Below are 19,075 nucleotides of genomic sequence, written 5' to 3'. Positions count from 1 at the left end.
CGTGTATATATGAGATTAGTGTGTAAATATTCGTGGCTGTATTTTTCCAAGCGAGATATGCGCCTATACACAAAGAAAAAAACCAAAGACTATATCATTTAAAGCAGACAATTAAAAGCAAACATTACCAGAGAGATCCAGTGGCAAGAGTACTTGAGCTGCGACCACTTTTTCAACGTGGATTCCATTGTATTTCCGGTCGACATATGGTTGAATTCCTCCGCCATATCAATAGGCTGGTCCTCGTCAAACATCATGCCGAGATAGGCTAGGTTTAGAAGAGCCAATAGTGTCCACAGGCCATTGATGAGATTCACCCACCAACATGTTTGTGGTGTATTTCTATGATCACATAATATGTGGCACGGACGAGCACCAATGCACGCATTGAAGATTGTCGCTAGCTTAAGCCGAAGAGTATGCTCCGCATAAGTGTAAAAACCGAGTGAGAAAAGGACAGCAGATAGACGGAAGCTAAGACCATGCAAAAGTGCGGATGCAGCAAAAGTTCCTAGGGTAGCGAGAAAACGCCCGCCTGAGGGTAAAATTCTTCTAAACACGTAGTTTTTGAGCCAAATGTGCATGGGCTGATTCCACCGAACAACCACCTCGACAAGGGAACGAGGCAACTCGATACAAGCAGGCCGCACAACTTCCAAATTCCTGATTGAACAAAAAAGAAAGAAAGAAAAGTAGCAAAAAGAACAGATCAAATCTTTGTTATTAACACTGAAGTCAACTACATTAACTGGTGCAGGCTTAACACATATACTGATACGTGTCAGAATAGAGCTACAACGTTTTCTGTAAGTTCTAAGTGAAAGACGATTGAAACAGTTGCGGTCGATTAAACGACGCGTTATCAAACGAGCTACGGACATCAAAGGAGCTACGGACCATTGGTCCAGTTCGTCTTGTTGGTGCCTCCCCTGTCTTCGTATGCCTGCCGCAACAGCGGTGCTTTCTCCGTGGAAGCAGACAAAGTAATGGGACATCCGAAACCCCAAGGCGTCGCGAAACGCCAAAGACCAGGCGCCGTACTCCTCTGCTCGACCAAAAAACCTGTGATATTATGCAAAGGTAAATACAATTTTAGCCAATAAATATCAAAGAGCTGTTTTAACACTGGCTGACTTATAGTCAGCCAGTGTTACGAGCCTGCCCTACCTAGTGACCTACGCGAGCTTTGAATGGCAAATGTCGGATAAAGAGCATAAAATGCACAAGGGTACCAAAAGCACCCTCTTGTTTACTTGAGTAACAAGGTAAAGGTTAATTGATTAAAAAAATATTTTACGAATAAGCAATTATTGTATGCTGTGATTTTGTGCAAAATACACGGACAAAATAATTTATTTGATAAAAACGACCCTATTATAAGATATGGTTTTTAAACGCGTGATTGAAAGCGTTCGTCGATTTACCCATATATCGGTCCTAACAGTCATTTTCGCATAATACAGTGATCCCACTTACTACAATATACAAACGTAGAAACATTATGCAAACATGTAGAGCCCTGGTTAATTTCCTCCATGAGTATAAGGCTCTGGACGAAAGCTTCAAAATTAATTTTTATATAGGATTTTCAACTGATTTCCTTCTGCTTTAGGTTTCTATTCTCACCCGAAACCTAATATAACTGGCCAAATGGTCGTGGGAGCCCGCATTCAGGGGAACATGTTGCGCTGCGCTTATGGACCTGTGTGTTGTTACTCGTTAAAATTCAGGAGCTCGTTGAGCACTTATATTTCGATTCCCAGTACTCTGGATGATGACAAATGTTTCGTCCTGCACTGTTGATAATTATAGGGTCTATTTTCTTTGCGAGTTTGTCCAGGCTATCGTTGCCTATCGCTAAACACTCTTTCTACATTTGGTGTAGTTATCTATGTTCGCCACGCAATTGTTCCCTGCCTTTTTGACTAAGCTTAGGCTGTACATTACAGTTGAGAGAAAATTTAGCTTGAGCAAAGAGATAGGTACCCAAAATGCTTGTGTAATCTCTCTACGTATCTGTCATAGTGAGTGGAGTCATTGTGTCATGCTAAGTAAATGTCACCTCGATAGATAAACAAGAACCTTTAGATTTGCTATTAAGGCAATACTTTATACTTGCATCACATGATCATGCACAAATATTACTGTCATCTCAGCGTTTTTATTCAGAACCCTTATGCGTAATTACTGCTTGCCGCAGAATTTTTTTAAAATCTGTTCTTTTCTGCTATATCACGTAAGCAAATGTAGTCATTTCAAAATAAGGGCCCGGTAAAATATGTGAAGGCGCCATTGTATGTGCAACTTGGGGGCTGTCCTAAAGAATTCATACGTCTATAAATATGATAGAGATCAATATGTTTTCGTATCTTTCATAATTTTCGTAACTGTTATTTATAGTGTGATTACATGCCAATGAATTCCACAGGCCGATACAACCAAACACATCGTCGAAAGAAGTAACGCCCGAATAACCGACAAAAACCACAATGGATCAAGCAGATCAAAACCGCCTTGTTCAAGACTCTCGCAACCTTCAAGTGACCTGCAAAAGATAGTAATTCAATAAAAGGCACAATGCAAATTCGAAGGATTAAACTAAGAAGTGTTGCCGTCTTCTTCGATGATCTCCAACAGTTGGTTGTGGCCACTTATTGTTTTAATTCGGTTATATTACGTATGCATATTTATACAAATGTTAAAAAAAAACAACTTTAAAGTTTTCTATTTCAACTATTTCAAAAAATTTCTAGGTGAATTTGGAATAATTTCAAATTAGGAAACTCCCACCTACCGGTGATAGTCGTAGAACGATATCCATGGGCCGAAGATGATTGTCGCGCAATGAAATACGAACCCGAAGAGCTGCGGCAGCGATGGCAGCCGTGTGACGAGGCCAGAGTCCAGATCAAGTGCAAGCGAAATTATTTTCATTGTCATCACCATTACCGTACCTGTTAAAATAAATAGTGTATAAATTATAAAGAGCTACTTATGATGTGGCGGCTAGAATCGTCTTGCTCATCGGATTAGCTGCAGACGCTTACGCAGCCGAGCAATCAGTGTAATACTAATTTCTTATAATGTCTAGTTGACTTATGTGATTCTTGTCAACGAGAATTCTTATCAGTCACCCTCAGAAGACGCGTAAACAACGCCCGGACATATGGGTTTTGTGTAACTCTTGTCTTCCAATGAACGTAGTCATGTACGGACCTCGAATTCGGTTCCATTGCGGTGGAGCAAGTTTATATTCTCCAACGATGATGATCATGGCTAAGCATGCGAGCGTTACAATCGTTGTGCGCCTGAAATAGTTTCGAAAAAATGATATTGTTTTGCTTGAAGCTAACAACACAAAATCTAAGTAGCGCTCATGCACTGGATCGAGTATAATAATTATAGTATAACTAACGTGTTCGAATTGCGATAGAAGTTGATACTGTGTGACGAACCATTTTCCGAAAAGCCAATGCGCAACGTAGAGAGTTGTGATAGATATTACGCCGAAGGTGAACGCATAAAAGCTATGCCAATCCATTACAGCAACCATACAATAGAGACCTAACAGAAACGATACGGTATGGATCAGCCATCGAGGTACGCGTGCTGCAATTTTACAATGACAAGTAAATAGAATAATGATGTAAAAAAAGTGGCTTCAGTTGAAATTTGTGTAGGTTGGTTTACTAATGCATAGGTTAATTAACGATTATAGCATACCTAAGAGTGAAAAAGCTGATCTCTGTTATCTTGACTTCCCGCCGAAACGTAAAACTAATTTGTCTTAGAAAAAGACGGCATATGGTGGACGATAACTCAACAAAAATATTCCCTGTTTTACGTCGAGTACTGGAATCATTGGCCTTACTTCAGACAACTGGTCCCTCCCATCACAAAGCAAAATGTATCCACACCCGAACTCGCGCCCAGACCATGACGTGTACGTAAGTTTAGTAGCCAAGCATTTTACCCATTGCATAACTCATCTGACGCGTGCATAGCTTGAGCTGTAACGCTATTATGTAACGACTGATGGTGTAAATCCAACTGGAAAATAGAGTGAGAGAAATTTTCCAATGCTTCGTCAAAACCTTCTCGGGAAGAGAACTGAATAGGGTTCCAGTTAGAAAAAATGCGAACAATGCAGCCCTACTCTCAAAATGAGCTATACAATACATTTTCTTAATATACATTTCGGTATACATAAACAGTCTTGGTAACCAATTTCTTGAAACAGCAAGATCTTTAGCTCCCATGATGCTGCCATTAATGCTTTCTGATTGACATAAGTAACATAATAACTTGTACTACAACAGCGACAGTGGAAAATGAATATGCTTAAAGGGTAACCCATCATCTTCGTAAACAATGAGCCCATTTAGATCACTAGAAGGAAGGCGATAATAATGTTATAGGTATTATACCTATTTTTCTAACGAAAGGATTCTCAGGTTTGCTTCAGCGACATGTTTTTTTTGCCTCTGCATTTTATGAGCGAATATATTAGATCAGTTAATACACGTAGTAATGGAGCGCATTCTCATTGTCGGTATTTGATAGCTACAAGTAGAGTTGCATAAATAACCCGCAGGGCCCATTAAGTGCAGAGCAGATTGAGCGCGCGAAGCGCTGACCGACAGGTTGAAGTATGGCGAACACTCTGGGGAAGTTGTCGCTTGGCAACGGCTTTACATAACATTGACAATAACACCTCAATTGGACGCGTTTTAACACGACCTCCTACTCGAAACGTGAGCTTTAACGCACACATAAATTTTTATATACATTATTGAATTGCCTCATGTTTTGTCATTTCATAGGTCATTTTTCTTTCCGTGCATGAGAGTATTGAAGAAATTTGCGTCTGTTTTTAAACTGCAGGAAGTTAGTCTAAAAAGCATAGCAGGTTCCCAGATTTGCTAAACTATAGTTCAAAACTAATATTCTCAAATAAGTTCCACGCCGAATTCAAATTTACATTTACGCGTGAGACATTATGTTATCCATCGTTGTTATAACTTTATTGGGTATCATTTCATAGTAATAAACTATTGTAGTTTCTTTAGCAGTTTAGCTTAGATGATCGATTTATAAAAAGACAGCTAGGGCGAAAGTGGTGCGTGCAATATACATGTTCTTTTGATTAGCGTTTCTTTAATTAGGAAAATCTCAGAACCAACAAGATCGATTCGTTCATTGCGCACGTAACAAGAGTGATGCGAAACGAGTTACCAGACGGGTATTATTACAATATCTTTGATAATCGGATTGCCATTGTCCACACTGTTCTGGAAAGATTACTTTAAATTATCGTATGACGCACTTTCTTACACTGGCCTGTTACTAATGAGTCAATATCGTGCAGTATCATCATGTCGTTGACAACTTTTGTAACATCTTCCTTATAACTTCCACCCGACCCGAGCAAGCATTGCAAAACTTCAGTTTTTCGTCTTTTAGAGACTAGAGAAGACAAATCAGCACAGTTACAACAGGGACCATTTCCTTTCTAAAATATTAATCGTTTTATTACTTGTGTGTGCACGTATGGCCATATATAAATACCCCTGTCAATATGCAACCTTCGTGAATATGTGATAGCATAAAATTTTTGACGACGTCAACTGTCCTGCATAAGAATCTGGATAATATGTGAGGAAACGATCCGCAGGCGGTTCCGGAAAAACCTTTCAACAACGCTGCTAATATATAATGGAGGGGCGAGCCAGACATTACGATCATTCGAACTGGTCGCCTGGCTCGGGCAGAACATGGACCTACTCCAGCGGAGACACTTCAGAACAGGTTGGTTCGCCATAAACTTTCGAAAATATTGAATCATTTTGTTTCTATAGAGTTGAAACCTTCTAGAAACATTGCTTCCAGTATTTCTTTTTTATGGGATGAGTGCTAATCTATTTCGTGCTATAAAGCAAGCCAAATTTGTATATAAACGTTAAGCCTGTTTGGATCTGAAAGACGATGTTAAGAATTGCCACTTTAACTATTTTGATTACTTTTATGTGGGCCCGGAAGGGAAGCATTTGTAATTCAAGTTACATGCCTTGGAAAACGCATAAAAAAATATCTATCGGCGCTAACGTCTCTAGATTTCATTACGATCACCGGTAGGATGCCGACGACTTCAGTAATCCTAAAGCTAACGAAAATCATTTCTACCAAAAGTTGACGAGTCTTACATATTGATCGTATGGCAGGTCGAAATGAGAAGAGCAAGGGGTTAGGATGGTTTTACAGAGGTCAAATGGTGACAGCTACTTCTGCCTCAATACTATTGTTTTAACGCACCGGTGTAATTATGTAACATCCTTTATGCAGTGTGCCGCATTCATGGAAGCGGTCAACTGTTCATCGGTAGAAGATATTAAAGATGAGAATCTGCGCGAAGAGGTCCAACTTTGGCTACAGAGGTTCGTTTCACTACAAGTCGTCGGGAAGAACATTCAGAAGGGTCAGTAGCTCTAGTGGAAGTGGGTTGATGTAAACTCTCGTGGCAAGCTGAGGTATTCCAAGATGATCAGTCGTTGAAATCCTAAAAATAATTGAAAATTAAGGCATCTGTACCACTAACATACAATAAGTTCTCATCCAAAACTTATTAATCCGCTTATTTTAAACAAGAACAACAGCAACAGGACATTTTTTATGCATTATAGGAAAGCTCGAATTTGAGAGCACTAGTGCTTGGTGCCATTCTATAAATTGTATTGTCGAAAAAAATATTGACTGCTTTTAAGCCAAATCAAGGCAAGTATTTTTCTGCTTTAAAACAATATTACTGAGTTAAATACGCGCCATTTTGAGTAACAACAGTCTGCCATGTTGCTGGTGACGCCATAACCCCATCACCGTAGAACTTCTAAGGTTTGTAGGCGAAAAATTGCTACAAGTAGTTTTTGTATTCTCCTATTGTAACTAAATGAACATTATTAAGGGAGTCCTGCAGAGACCTAAACAGACGATGGTCTGATAATGCAAGATCATGGTTATGCGGCAAATCCATTAAAATTTCTCACGCAGATTCTCTCAACATTTGCCAGGTATCTCGAGGTGTATATGGTCTGGCATTGCCATGGCGGAAAAAAATGCCTTTTCTATTAATTAGTTCTAATCAATTTTTTTCAGTAGTTTGTTGTGATTTTGTTGGATGTTGACAGTAGAAGTCCGGATCAATCGGTCTGCCTGGTGGTAGCAACTCGAAATGCATGATTCATTTCCAGTTCCAACAAACACGTAGCATCGCCTTCTTTGCCATCAGTATAGACTTTATTACATGGAGCGTATTTTTTTATTTGCATATTCCCTTATGATCACCTGTGATAAACTGCTATCGAAATGGCTCGATTTCGTTGCGTTTCTGTAAAGCATCGCTGATAGAAAAACGATCTACTCAGTTCTTTTGCGTCAATTCGTGTGATATCTAAACATCGAGCTCCTTTTTAGGGCCAGCTTTGTTCAAATAATTTCAAACTGTTTGCTGGTGCATGTTTAATTCTTTCAGGATGCCATGCTTACTCATGTATTAATCTTCTTATTCAACTTTCGCAGTGATTTCATTAACCTTTTTCATAACTGGTCGATTACTGAAAGGCGTATCTTTCACATCAAAATTTCCCAAACCAAAGCGATGAAATCATTTTTGGCCAGTTTCTTTCGATAACGCATTTTGATTATAAAAAGCACAACAAAACAAATACTTCTTTGATGACCTAAAATATTATTAAGTAAAGACGCGAAACAAAGCACGAATTGTTGTTGCAGAGCTCACACGATATAAATAGTCCCTAATTGTAGAAATTGGGTTATCAAATCAAATTCGGAATAATCTCGACGTATTAGCGCTCTACCTACAAAATATTTACAATGCGTGGATTTGAGATTTAAAAACCTCCCAAAATAGCACATAGTTAACAAAGCATGTTTAATGAAGCGGACTTGCCAAGCGTTGCTGTACCCATACTGATTTTGAGATGAAAAACTCTTGATGATAGCAGTAATTGCCTTCGAAAACGAAATTATATTCGATTACGAAAATTATATATTAAAAATATAATTTCGTTTTCGAAGGCAAAACCCCCGTATCAGCTACCGATCAGCCGCTTCGAGTTGCCCAAATCCCTTTGGAGTTCGATCCGCCTCGAATTAAACGCTGGAGCGCCGACGACGAAGCTCTTCGACAGTATGTGATAGATAAACTTGCCGAATCGATGCGCATTGAGGAGTGGATGACCCCAGAAAACAGTAGTCAATTCTTCGATCCAGCTTCCATTTCCGAGAAAAGTAATAGAAGAGACGACAACCGCATTGAGATATATTCGAATGGTATTGGCTACGATGACGACAACGGAAAAACCGCCAGAGGCTTTGACCGTAGAAGGCTGTCTAGTCAGGTACGCTCTAAAGAAAGTTTCCTGGCTTTGAATTGAAAAGAGCGTATCGAATTTACCCACGGTTACATTAGGCCTGAGTTGGTAATCAAAGAAAATTTTGCAATGAATTTTTGTGGTCGTAATTTGCATCACAATGAATCCTTTAAGGATAATATATGACTCGGATAAATAGACGTAACCTGATTGTGGGAGATAATTTAAAAACGCTAGGCCAAATTGCGCACAAATAACATGTGCTTTCCTCACGTTTCAGCTCTCGGAAGCATTTCATATATTTGCAAGGACTACCGATCTACCGCAGATAATTACGTCGACGGCAAATCTTAATTATTAGAAAAGTCGCTAAAGGAGACATATTATAACGTTCGAAGAATAAATACATTTCTAGATAAATCAGTTTTCCTTAAATCGACAACTAAGTTAGTATAGCGAGCACCTCGAGCAGATGAGTCACTGTTGGGCGACTAGCTAAACTCCAAGCACCCACCGAAATAGGACTAAATAAAAAACCGGAAAAAAATTCTCTGGTACGGAAAATCTAAAAAGAATCTGGTTTTTATTTTGCCTGAATGAGAGTGATTCTACCGTACTCTACACCTGTGTGGAGTCTTTGTTGAATATCCGAATAAGGACTCAAAGAGAACATTACATTTCACGTTTTTTTTTAATGACTAGGGCTTTACAGACGAAGATTGTTGTTATAGCGAGAAAGGAAAAAATTAGCTACATTGGAATAATGCGTCATGGCAGGTACCGCCCGTTATCCACGTAGAAAGCAAGTAAACAGACAAAAAAAATATTGACTATAAAGTGGAGCCGGAACTCTGAAAGTTTAAAACAACATAATAAATAAAAGGTTTTTGCAGAAGGTACACAAAGTTTCTACGACAATACTCCCGCCGATAAGACAGAATTCAAAAGCAGCACACTTCTGCGCATCTTGCAGAGAAGCTGAACGCGAGCGCTTAACAGCAAAAATCAAATCTAAAATGTTGGGTACCAATTTTATCCTACAAAAGTATCCTAACGGTTAGCGAGAGCTAATAAGCCAGTAAATAAATATAGTAATATATCCTACAAACGATCTCTATGTCGAGAGAAACCGGTACAATTATTTTGTAGAAACTCACAGGCTTAAAAATAATTGAAAAAAAACAGCGTAACGCTACGATCACCAGTAAAGTAACCGCTTTACCCGTGCTTTCAATCAGATTTGTGTACAACATACATATCGTGAAAAACAGCTGGATCCAAGTCCACCGATAAAATAAGTAACTTTAAAGTACATTAACAATGAGTCTCCCTGATTCCGGAGTGAACATTTACAATCTGGGCAAACTAACCATGACGTTATACAATCAAAAAGCGAAACTTTGACAACTGCTTCGGATTTCGACTACCCCGCACAAGAGCAATTTTAAACGGTACAGCACAAATCGTTTATGCGGGTCCGAGACATGTTTTGATGTTGCATACACTCTTTACAAGTATTCTTATTATGAAAATATAGACGATTATACATAATGGTTAGTGGCATGATGATAAAGATAGCAACTGCCTCGTAGGCCTCGAGTGATGCACATTAGAGTGCTATGTATTTGTGATTCCTTCGAGTATAAAGGTATAAATGTGTTCTTACGGTAGCTGGCGATCCACCGAAGGAAACACGAAGACAAAACAACATAGGCTGTGATATCGAACCAGTCCCGAAGAGTGCCCTTCATGCAATACTTCCATAAGTCAGCAAGTGACATATACATCTCGTCCGGCTCGCCGTATAGCTGAAACACAATAGTTTAACAATAAAAATTGAATAAATTAAGCAAAGGGAAAAATAGAAAAATTTGTATATAAATAAAAAGCAACTTGCCATTCATAGTAGTAGATAAAATAAGGCTTTATGGCCACTAAGGATAGAAGAAAGCACATTTTTATTAAGTCAGCGCAACGCAGTCGACAACGTCCTAAATATGCTTCAGTTAGTCATTTTAGCCCAAATGCTTAGACATTAGCTGACGCTATTTGTTTGAAATAGGTTCGCATTCATTTTTGCCATCCTAACTTATTGTATTAATGTATAAAGTAAAAATATATTTTTAAAAAATAGTTCCTAGAAATTCAAACTATTTTACTGCAGTAATCTCGTCCACTTTAGTCAAACAAAAAAAAACATATTATCCTGCTGAAAATAGGAGAATTTTCTAAATTGGTAATATAAAAATGCACAATAAAAACGGCTGTATCTAAGCTTGAAATATTACATAAAGAAATATTATGTTGATGAATGTAGCCCAAAAATTACGTGAAAGTAACGGAATCACTATGCTACCTAAAATGAAAAACTTTTTGTAACAAAAGAGCTTTACGCTTATCCTGCCTGAACCGTAACCCCTTAAATAAACGCCCTATGTTCTATTCGAGCGAACGATAAAAAATAAAATCATCTGAAGACAGAAAAGACGTCTCAATTAGAGACTAGAAGAAAAAGGTGTCCTTACCTAACCCCCACTTAAAAAATTGCATATGCTGGAGCTAATACGCTATAATACGGAAACTAATTTCGCAATAGGGAGGTATATTGTGTCGTTCCTAAATTTCGATATTTTGCACAGGTCAAAATTGCTTTTTAATCATTTACTACTTCTTTCACCAATTACAATCAAAACTCCTCAAAATCGATTACGATGTCCGTGTAGATGTTCGCATTTCTACTCATAGTTGACACAAGAAATTTGAACTGTATAATTACTAAGTGCTATTTTTACAGACTTTTTAAACGTATTTGAAGTTTAAAACTTAGCACCCAGAGCTATGTTAGCGCTGTTCTGACTACTCGCTTTCACTTACTTAGCAGGAGAAATGACAAGAAGATCAACTGTATCGATCGGAGATCATCGAAACTGAGGCAACTTCAAGCAGCGAAAGTCTACTATGATTGCAAAGCAACAGTTAAAAATTACGACACCACGAAGATTTTAACACTTAACGCATCATAAATTTCGCGGCATTTTTTCTTCAAAGTAAACTGTTCCAAATACACGTCCTTCAATACTTCACTATTTTACTTATAACTCACCTGATAGGCCATGTCATTTTCGATAGTTTCACGGTCCTCCTCCTCGAGGTTTCCATAGTAATCTAGCTCAGAGTCCATCACAAATCTCAGGAGAACACCAATAAGTGTAGTTCGCAACTTCGAACGATTCCACCGGCACCTTAGACAAACTTCAGCGTCTCGCGCACCGCGAGCAAAATGTTTTGGCGGACTACTGTGCTGTCACTTGGCGGACACACGAATATCGTAGAAGGTTAGAGGGGCCGCCTTTTAACAAACTTGGAGCCATTGCATTGAGCCGTTTTCTCTTTAGGAGCCTTGTGTTTACAACATATTTGTTTTTGTGTTCCTTAAATGCCATGGCACTTCAACCGCTGTTTAACTACTTTACTTACTTAAAGTTACAGTTTCTTGAGAACGCAAAGAAACAGCTTGCACCATATATATGTATACATATATCGCAATGACGCTATCGCAATGTTAGGAGACAAATGAATATACACTGAGACACATTGTTCTTTCCCTTTCGTTGCCTAAACAGGACTCTAAATTCGAAAGCATTATAATACTTATTAGCAAGTATATTGCACACAGCAAGTGAATTATTCAGTTGTTAAATTTGTTAGGCCAATAAAATACGTCAACTTTTTCTACCACAATATGTTTCTTCGTGTTCGACATCTTGGCGGGCACACGCTTGCACTTTCCGTAGGAAAAAAAGTGGAAGAAAGCATGACTAGAGGGTTGCTATTGGTCACCTGACCACTTGGAGGCCTTTTTTTCCTTGACTTCTTTCTACCAAAGTCACAGACTTGTCTGCGTGCGTAAGTGCAAACAGAATTCATTTATTCTGTTTACAGATAACAATACCTAAACGAGGAACTGCACCTATCACTCAGTAATTTTGGCCATGGCTCTCGTACGCGGTAAGAACGATTTTCTTTTAGCGCCAGACTAAGTTTTGAATTGAAATGATGTAAAGTGATTTGCAGAGAAGTGTCTACTCATACAGTTGTGCAAATTACTGATCTAATGGCGTGTTGTTCATAACATAATGGCAGATTTGAAAGAAAATTTGTCGGACAGTCGAGCAATAAAGATCATCTTCTCAGGTTAAGAATAATTTGTAATATTGTTATCGCACCGCAGTTTTCAATAATAGTGTAAGGGTGCGCGGGAAGCAACACGTAATAATAGGAAATGTCTTATTTTGCCAACAAATGTTGTTTTTCCGAACAAAAATCGGCGTTTTTATTAAAGAGAGTCAATCTAAAGTCGAAAACAACATTAAGGGACTGACTTCATTTACTTCTAAAGCTAAGCATAACAGACTGCTAGCACTGAAGATGACGTGTCAGTTCTTTGAGAAATACAGTTTGTACTAAATTTTTACTTTGGTTGGATTCGTAATTAAAAAAAAAATTTTTTCTAAGCTTCATTGTGTATGCACAACGAAGCCTAAGTATAGTTTACCTGGTATAGATTATAAACTTTATTGGGGTGAAACTTATAAAATTATATTTCTAATTCAAACTAAAATGTCATGTAAAAGGGTTATAATCAGCAATATCTGCTTTTTATCCATCTTGAGAACTTATACTAAACCAAATTTGGTCCTTTTCTGAAACCTGTAGGTTGTCTAGAAACCGTCTAAAAATTTGCGCTTTGAACATTTATTAGTGTTGCTTCGATGAGGCATGCCAAAAAGAAACATATTCGTCTGCGCGCTGTCAGTTCGAGTTCTCTAATTCTAATCTCGCCAAAAATTCCTTATGGTTGGCATGCCGCTGGTATAGCAAATAGACCAGTTGTAAGATACTCTACTGGGACACTTGTACGCGAAGTAAAAAGCAACAAGTGGGTTCAATGTGACGTTAATGTTGACTAGCTTTCAATGTCGAGATAAATGAATATGGTGCGTGTTGCAGGTGTCTATGTTGTGGGCGCAAAGCGAACTCCATTTGGCGCCATGGGCGGTAGCCTGAAGGACTGGTCCCCCACAGATCTTTCGGTCGCCGCGTCTAAAGCAGCCATCACACAAGCAGGTGAGTAGCAATAAGGGAGTAATCGCAGTTAAACGCATAAAGCATTAAAAAATGTTAAGCTGTTACAAATGCGATATTGAATAGCTCTTGGGTTACTAAGGCTAGATTAATTATTTTTAATATGTATTAGAAATACTCTTTCTCATCTTTTACACACGTCTACCAAGGCTCTAATAGCGACTGGACAGCCGAATACTTACCATTCACAATCCCATGTGTTTCTTTATTCATGGCTTCTCGAAGTATATCTGTAGTGTGATATGCTTGCTTGCCTACCAGTTGCCCTTTGGTAGGCATGGAAAGCTCCATAATCACAGAAATTGAGATCGGAAGAATAAGCATTCCTTTTCTAGCAAAGGATATTCCTTTGCTAAATCTAGGAAGTAACTGAGATATGGTGATGAGCCCAGACTATGTGCTTCCTGTTGCCGTATTAATAGTTCATAAGTTTCTTGGGACACTCGAAACACCGAGCTGCATTCATCGTTTCATCTTTAGCGAACACCTCATAGTAGCAAATGCTTTCGATGTCAACTGCATGTACTACCACCATCTTAAATCCGAACTTGCTTAACACTGCAACCAAATTCGATTCCTCTCCAGAGCGAAGTTATTCTGTCGCTTTATCCCTTCCCGACTGGCGGTAGGGACTGAACCATGCTTCGTCTGTGGCGACCGTGTGCTCCATACGAATTTTCTTTTAATTAAAATTATGCAAGTTGCATGCGGAATACACCCAATGGATCCCAACTCGCTCGAAGTCAATTTGTAGGGGATCCATTTTACTCAGTTTCCGCATTTTTAGTATTTGAGTTATAATTGTGTAAAGTGTTTCATGTGAAATTCCTGTTTTGGTCGACAGAGCCCTTAGACTTCACACTGCTTTCGTAGAAGGTCTTTTTAATTGCGGCAACGCGTTTTTGTCTTTCGAATGCCGAAATCTAAATATCTCCTCGTTAGTCATCAACACTCTAATTTCCATTCTTGAAACGTTTGCATTTCTCACGTAAGGTGTTTTCGTTTAAGACCATGTAATCTAGTGTCTTCACCAATCCTCAGTGAATTTCCTTCGAAAAACAGAAATTACCAATAGTCAGCCTCTCTTGACCATTGAGCGACATTAGTAGATCGTTTGGGGCTCAGACTCATTTCTCCTAGAGTAAACTCAGCCGGTTGAAACTTACAGGTCTGTAGAAGATTGGAATTAGCTGAATTTCGTCTGCGAGCGTCATATAACTCAAAAGTAACAAAAAAACTAACATAAGTTAGCCGGATTTACTTGTAGCAGCCTAATAAGATAAACTATCTTGTTAAGCATTGGCTTTGTACTATATTGAGACTTAACGAATGACCGCTATTTCTTTTAGGAGTGGACCCCTCCAAGATTGACACGTGTGTTGTAGGAATCGTCAATCAGTTTGCTGCAAAGGACGCGCCTTACTGCTCTCGACATACAGCTCTAAAAGCATGTATTAGAATCTCAAATCGATTTAACAATTGATACGAAAATACGATGACGATAAATTAATTTAATATGGTATTAGTTTTATTTCACTCGTACATATTACTATTTCAGGTTGGAATGGGACAGCATACGCCGGCTTTAAACATTAACCGCATGTGCGGTTCCGGGTTCCAATCAGCTGTTAACGTCGCCCAGGTAACTGTACGAGGAGGTGTACTCACGTAGATATCTTAGAAAAAAAGATTATACTTTTGTCCACTTGCATGTAACTCTATCAAGCATCTATCTGTTCTTAATGTTCTCATAGCATTTTTACAATGTTGGGCTATAGATAGGCTCCTTGTTGTCAAGCCAGGTTAATTCAACGATGCTAATGTATATAAACCCTAGCGCAGATTCATAAATTTTTCCTAAAAAATCATCCGTGTCAAATGACGGTAAAGGCTTTTTAAAGGCGTTTTCTCATTGGATCTTTATAAAGAAGGCCTATGTGACAAAAGAATCAGATTAATTCACTAAGAATAAGAAGTTGACAATCAGTAAGTGGCCAAGGATGAAGCAGAGATTATACAGCTGTTGATGCTCTTAGTTTTACTTGAGTGGCGCGATTGAAAATTTCTTGTAAATTCGACTTTTTTTTTAAGTGTTGGCGCTATTGTTGGTGTTTATATGGTTTCAATGAAGTAATTGGTTTTAGTGTCGCACTACAACGAATTGGAATGAATTTATATTTATCAGTAGTATTTTACGCTGTTTCAGGGAAAAAAGACAGTTTCATGTTTAGGGTTAAATGTCTCATGAATTTTGCCATTTTGCTTCGCCGTACAAAGCTCGAATGAATACCAACAAGAATTTAGATATATTCTCACATACCAATGAGCATTATGTAGTGTAGTTGTGATCGATATATGATGACCTTTTAAACGGTGATTGTCTTATATATGACCGAATAACGAGCTATTTGATGAGCAGGACATTTAAGTTAATATTACTTTTAGCATTAACGTATCTATTTGACTTGCTTTCCAGGGTTATATTTAGGTTTATTACATTACCACTCCGTTTCTGTCCTAGACATAGAAATACGATACGATAAGACACAAGGTGCAAGTTTAAATAAAAGTTCACTCATAGTACTCATAAAAGTTCACCCTCATTCATAATTGTAATCGCAATAATACAGCTACTAGTGAGGATCGCAGTAGTACTGTAAATAACAATGTATCATTTATATACGTAATGTTTTATTACACACAGGCGTATGTGCATTCCTTTCATTCGCAATGTAAAGAACTGTCATTTGAGCGATTTAATTAGATACATTAACCACTCGTAAGCTGGGATTAGAAGCCGAAGAAAATCGGTAAACTAACAGCCCTGTTAGTCAATTTGGCGAACCTGCGACTCACTATTAGGAATACATTATCGTAGTATTAACTATTCGAGTCTTTTAAAAGAAGCATAACACATGTTTGCTTGATGAATCTCTATTTTAGGAAATCCAACTGGGCAATGCTTCCATCGGCCTGGCTGTGGGCTCTGAGAATATGTCGATGTCGCCATTTATTTTGCGTGATACGCGATTTGGTGTCCGCTTTGGCGTGGAGCCTTCACTCGAGTGTTCATTGCTAGTAACCCTGACAGATCAGCTCTGTAAACTGCCCATGGCTCTAACGGCCGAAAACCTTGCCGATAAATTTAAAATTACTCGGGATGACGTGGACAACTTCGCTCTTCAGTCACAGCAACGATGGGCCGACGCTCATCAGCGGGGTAGTTTTCAGGAGGAAATCGTTCCCCTGGATATCAAGGTCAAGGGCAAACTGGAATCGATGAAGGTTGACGAACACCCCAGACCTCAAACAACTATCGAGGGTCTAAAAAAACTTCCGTCGCTTTTCAAAAAGGAAGGAACAGTTACTGCTGGAAATGCATCAGTAAGCCATTCACTAGGCTTTATACTTTACTAGCTTTAGACTTATATATACTCAATTTACATGATGGTGCAATCGATTTCATGCCCAACGTCTTTTTACTGTCCTGTATAGGGTATTTGCGACGGTGCCGGAGCCCTAGTACTAGCTAGCGAAGAAGCTGTCAAGCAATATAACCTGAAGCCTCAGGCGCGCATTGTTGGTTACTCGTACGTCGGGTGCGACCCCACCATCATGGGAATCGGACCGGCACCCGCCATCCGTGCAATTCTAGCGAAGACTGGTATCAAACAGCAGAACGTTGATTTGTTCGATATCAATGAAGCGTTTGCCTCGCAGTTCCTTGCTGTTCAAAAAGAACTCGGCCTTGATCCTACCATCACAAACGTCAATGGGGGAGCCATTGCTTTAGGCCACCCTGTGGGTGCATCTGGTGCACGAATTCTAGCAAACCTTATTTATGAACTTAAAGCTAGGAATAAAAAGACTGCAATTGGCTCTGCATGTATCGGCGGCGGGCAAGGTATCGCTGTAATGCTCGAGAACTGTTAAAACAAACTAAAATCTGCGAACTGATCGTGAAGCGTATGATTCAGTTCATGTTTCAAGGACTTCATTTGACTAAGCTTGTATATGAATGTATCACGTCTCCTTTACTGCTTGTTTGAGGGCAAAGTGAGCATCTACCGCAAATAAGTAAAGGAACACTTAGTAGAGGTAGTCTACCAAAAAGTCGGGGATGTTCATCTATGAAAAGTTCTGCTCAATTGAACTTAAATATTTTCAGCCTATCTTTGTATAGATATTTACAATATAGAATACAAATGTATTAGGTAATGTGTATTAAGAGCTGACTGACAGCAGCGTATGAGCAAACAGTCAATCCTTCTTCAAGATAGTTCAAGTTGATTAGCAACAATATTGCTTCAGAAAGAAAACTTGAAATTCAAAATCTAGTACCATTTGATTATTGAGGTTCTATTGTGTACATCATCGTAGAACATTTTAGGCGTCTAAATGATTACCAATTAAATCGCATACGATAGTAGGAAACATTTTTGATGTCACTCTCTTCTGGCGACGCTAAGAACGCCTTTCATATTCGTCCCACTGAGGAGTTGTATAAACCGAGTATTTTATTTTTACCAGAGCTAATTATAAATGTCGAAAGATACGCATTTACATATATATGACAAAATGTAAGAAACAATATATCATTATAAAAGCGATATTAATTGTTGCGCTAACTATGGTACCTTTCAGCCAGATCCTATCCTTTGATAAAAGAATGTAAGAAATAAAAATTAACTGTTACAAATAGCTAGTTCTTCTATAAAAACAAGACAGAGTAATTTGTTTTCAATAGTATAGCTTAGTCGAGTCGAATCTTTTGAAGCTTACCAAAACTGTATCTCAAATAAACGTTGGCTAGTCCTTACCTCTGTTGCCTTATTATGTAAATAGTTGAAGCATGGAATGAGCGTGTGACGCAACTTCTATACCCAAATAACGCAACCTGACTTCAATGATTGTCGTGTTTCAACAGCAAGCCAATAGCGATATAATACTGTAGGAAGTTGGACGTTTATTTTGAAAGGCGACGTAACCATTTTAAAGCTAGCGAATAACAATCTAATATAATTGTTTTTTGGAGTAATGACAAAAACTCCATGAATTATGCCAGCTGTACCGGAATGCTAGGACAAGGTCAAGGAATATTTAAACTAATATAGTTGTTTTTTAGAGTAATGACAAAAACTCCATGAATTATGCCAGCTGTACCGAAATGCTAGGACAAGGTCAACGAATATTTAAATAGATGATAAAATATTTTAACTCTTGAGGCTAGTTCATAACAAATTTTTAGTTTGCTACATTTTCTTATTGCATTTTCTTACGTAGAAAACTACTTTAAGGACAGTTTCCAATCGGAGTCCAGTGTGGCATTCTGTCTTGCATGTTCCTCGTGACGTGAATAATTAGCCGCATGACAATCCAGTACCATGCGACACCCTTGTCAGGATTAACTTTTTTTTTCATCAACTCACAATAAGTTAATAAGTTAGTCTCAATAAACTCACAGTAAGTTAAGCGTAATACGACAACTACCACAGTAAGCTAGCCGCTCCAGTGATAACATGACTCAAGTGCATTTGTTATAG

At 38.4% G+C, this 19,075-nt stretch overlaps 3 protein-coding genes across 10 annotated transcripts in view; 2 read left to right on the top strand and 1 right to left on the bottom strand.

The window, feature by feature from the left end:
• The window catches only part of LOC111250438 (uncharacterized), an 11,158-nt gene extending 2,196 nt beyond the window's left edge, over positions 1-8,962 (top strand). For 2 of the 4 annotated variants that reach the window (XM_022805706.2, XM_086987224.1), the window contains exons 2-5: positions 5,675-5,808; positions 6,343-6,475; positions 8,092-8,414; positions 8,668-8,962. In XM_022805706.2, coding sequence (XP_022661441.1) covers positions 5,716-5,808; positions 6,343-6,475; positions 8,092-8,414; positions 8,668-8,748 — 630 coding nt within the window. In that variant the 5' untranslated portion in view covers positions 5,675-5,715 and the 3' untranslated portion in view covers positions 8,749-8,962. Of the gene's footprint in view, positions 1-3,603; positions 3,944-4,594; positions 4,755-5,674; positions 5,809-6,342; positions 6,476-8,091; positions 8,415-8,667 lie in introns of those variants that run through there. The other 2 variants (XM_086987223.1, XM_086987225.1) reach the window with 2 other exon arrangements.
• On the bottom strand, positions 7-12,090 carry por (Protein-serine O-palmitoleoyltransferase por). Of its 3 annotated transcripts, none has more exons than XM_022805701.2 (8): positions 11,491-12,090; positions 10,054-10,195; positions 3,456-3,609; positions 3,217-3,308; positions 2,795-2,954; positions 2,414-2,545; positions 898-1,062; positions 7-663 (listed from the first exon to the last, which is right to left on the bottom strand). In XM_022805701.2, the coding sequence occupies exons 1-8, from the start codon at positions 11,566-11,568 to the stop codon at positions 99-101; spliced, it is 1,488 nt and encodes a 495-aa protein (XP_022661436.2). In that variant the 5' UTR covers positions 11,569-12,090; the 3' UTR covers positions 7-98. The 3 variants fall into 3 exon arrangements, with proteins under 3 accessions (XP_022661436.2, XP_086843334.1, XP_086843335.1); XM_086987209.1 differs by having other exon boundaries at positions 449-663; positions 2,410-2,545; XM_086987208.1 differs by lacking the exons at positions 10,054-10,195; positions 11,491-12,090 and adding an exon at positions 6,313-6,454.
• Positions 12,091-12,238: 148 nt separating this feature from the next.
• On the top strand, positions 12,239-18,351 carry yip2 (yippee interacting protein 2). Of its 3 annotated transcripts, none has more exons than XM_022805704.2 (6): positions 12,239-12,395; positions 13,398-13,514; positions 14,882-14,979; positions 15,091-15,174; positions 16,476-16,916; positions 17,028-18,351. In XM_022805704.2, exons 1-6 carry the CDS (start codon positions 12,380-12,382, stop codon positions 17,463-17,465), a joined length of 1,194 nt encoding a protein of 397 aa, XP_022661439.1. In that variant the 5' UTR covers positions 12,239-12,379; the 3' UTR covers positions 17,466-18,351. The 3 variants fall into 3 exon arrangements, with proteins under 3 accessions (XP_022661439.1, XP_086843342.1, XP_022661438.1); XM_086987216.1 differs by lacking the exon at positions 12,239-12,395 and adding an exon at positions 12,509-12,581; XM_022805703.2 differs by lacking the exon at positions 12,239-12,395 and having other exon boundaries at positions 13,361-13,514.
• Positions 18,352-19,075: the final 724 nt, after the last annotated feature.

Source organism: Varroa destructor, unplaced genomic scaffold (assembly GCF_002443255.2).
Source record: "Varroa destructor unplaced genomic scaffold, Vdes_3.0 BEIS01000004.1, whole genome shotgun sequence".
In the NCBI taxonomy this organism is placed as follows: domain Eukaryota; kingdom Metazoa; phylum Arthropoda; class Arachnida; order Mesostigmata; family Varroidae; genus Varroa; species Varroa destructor.
This window is presented reverse-complemented; position numbering and strand designations above follow the sequence as displayed.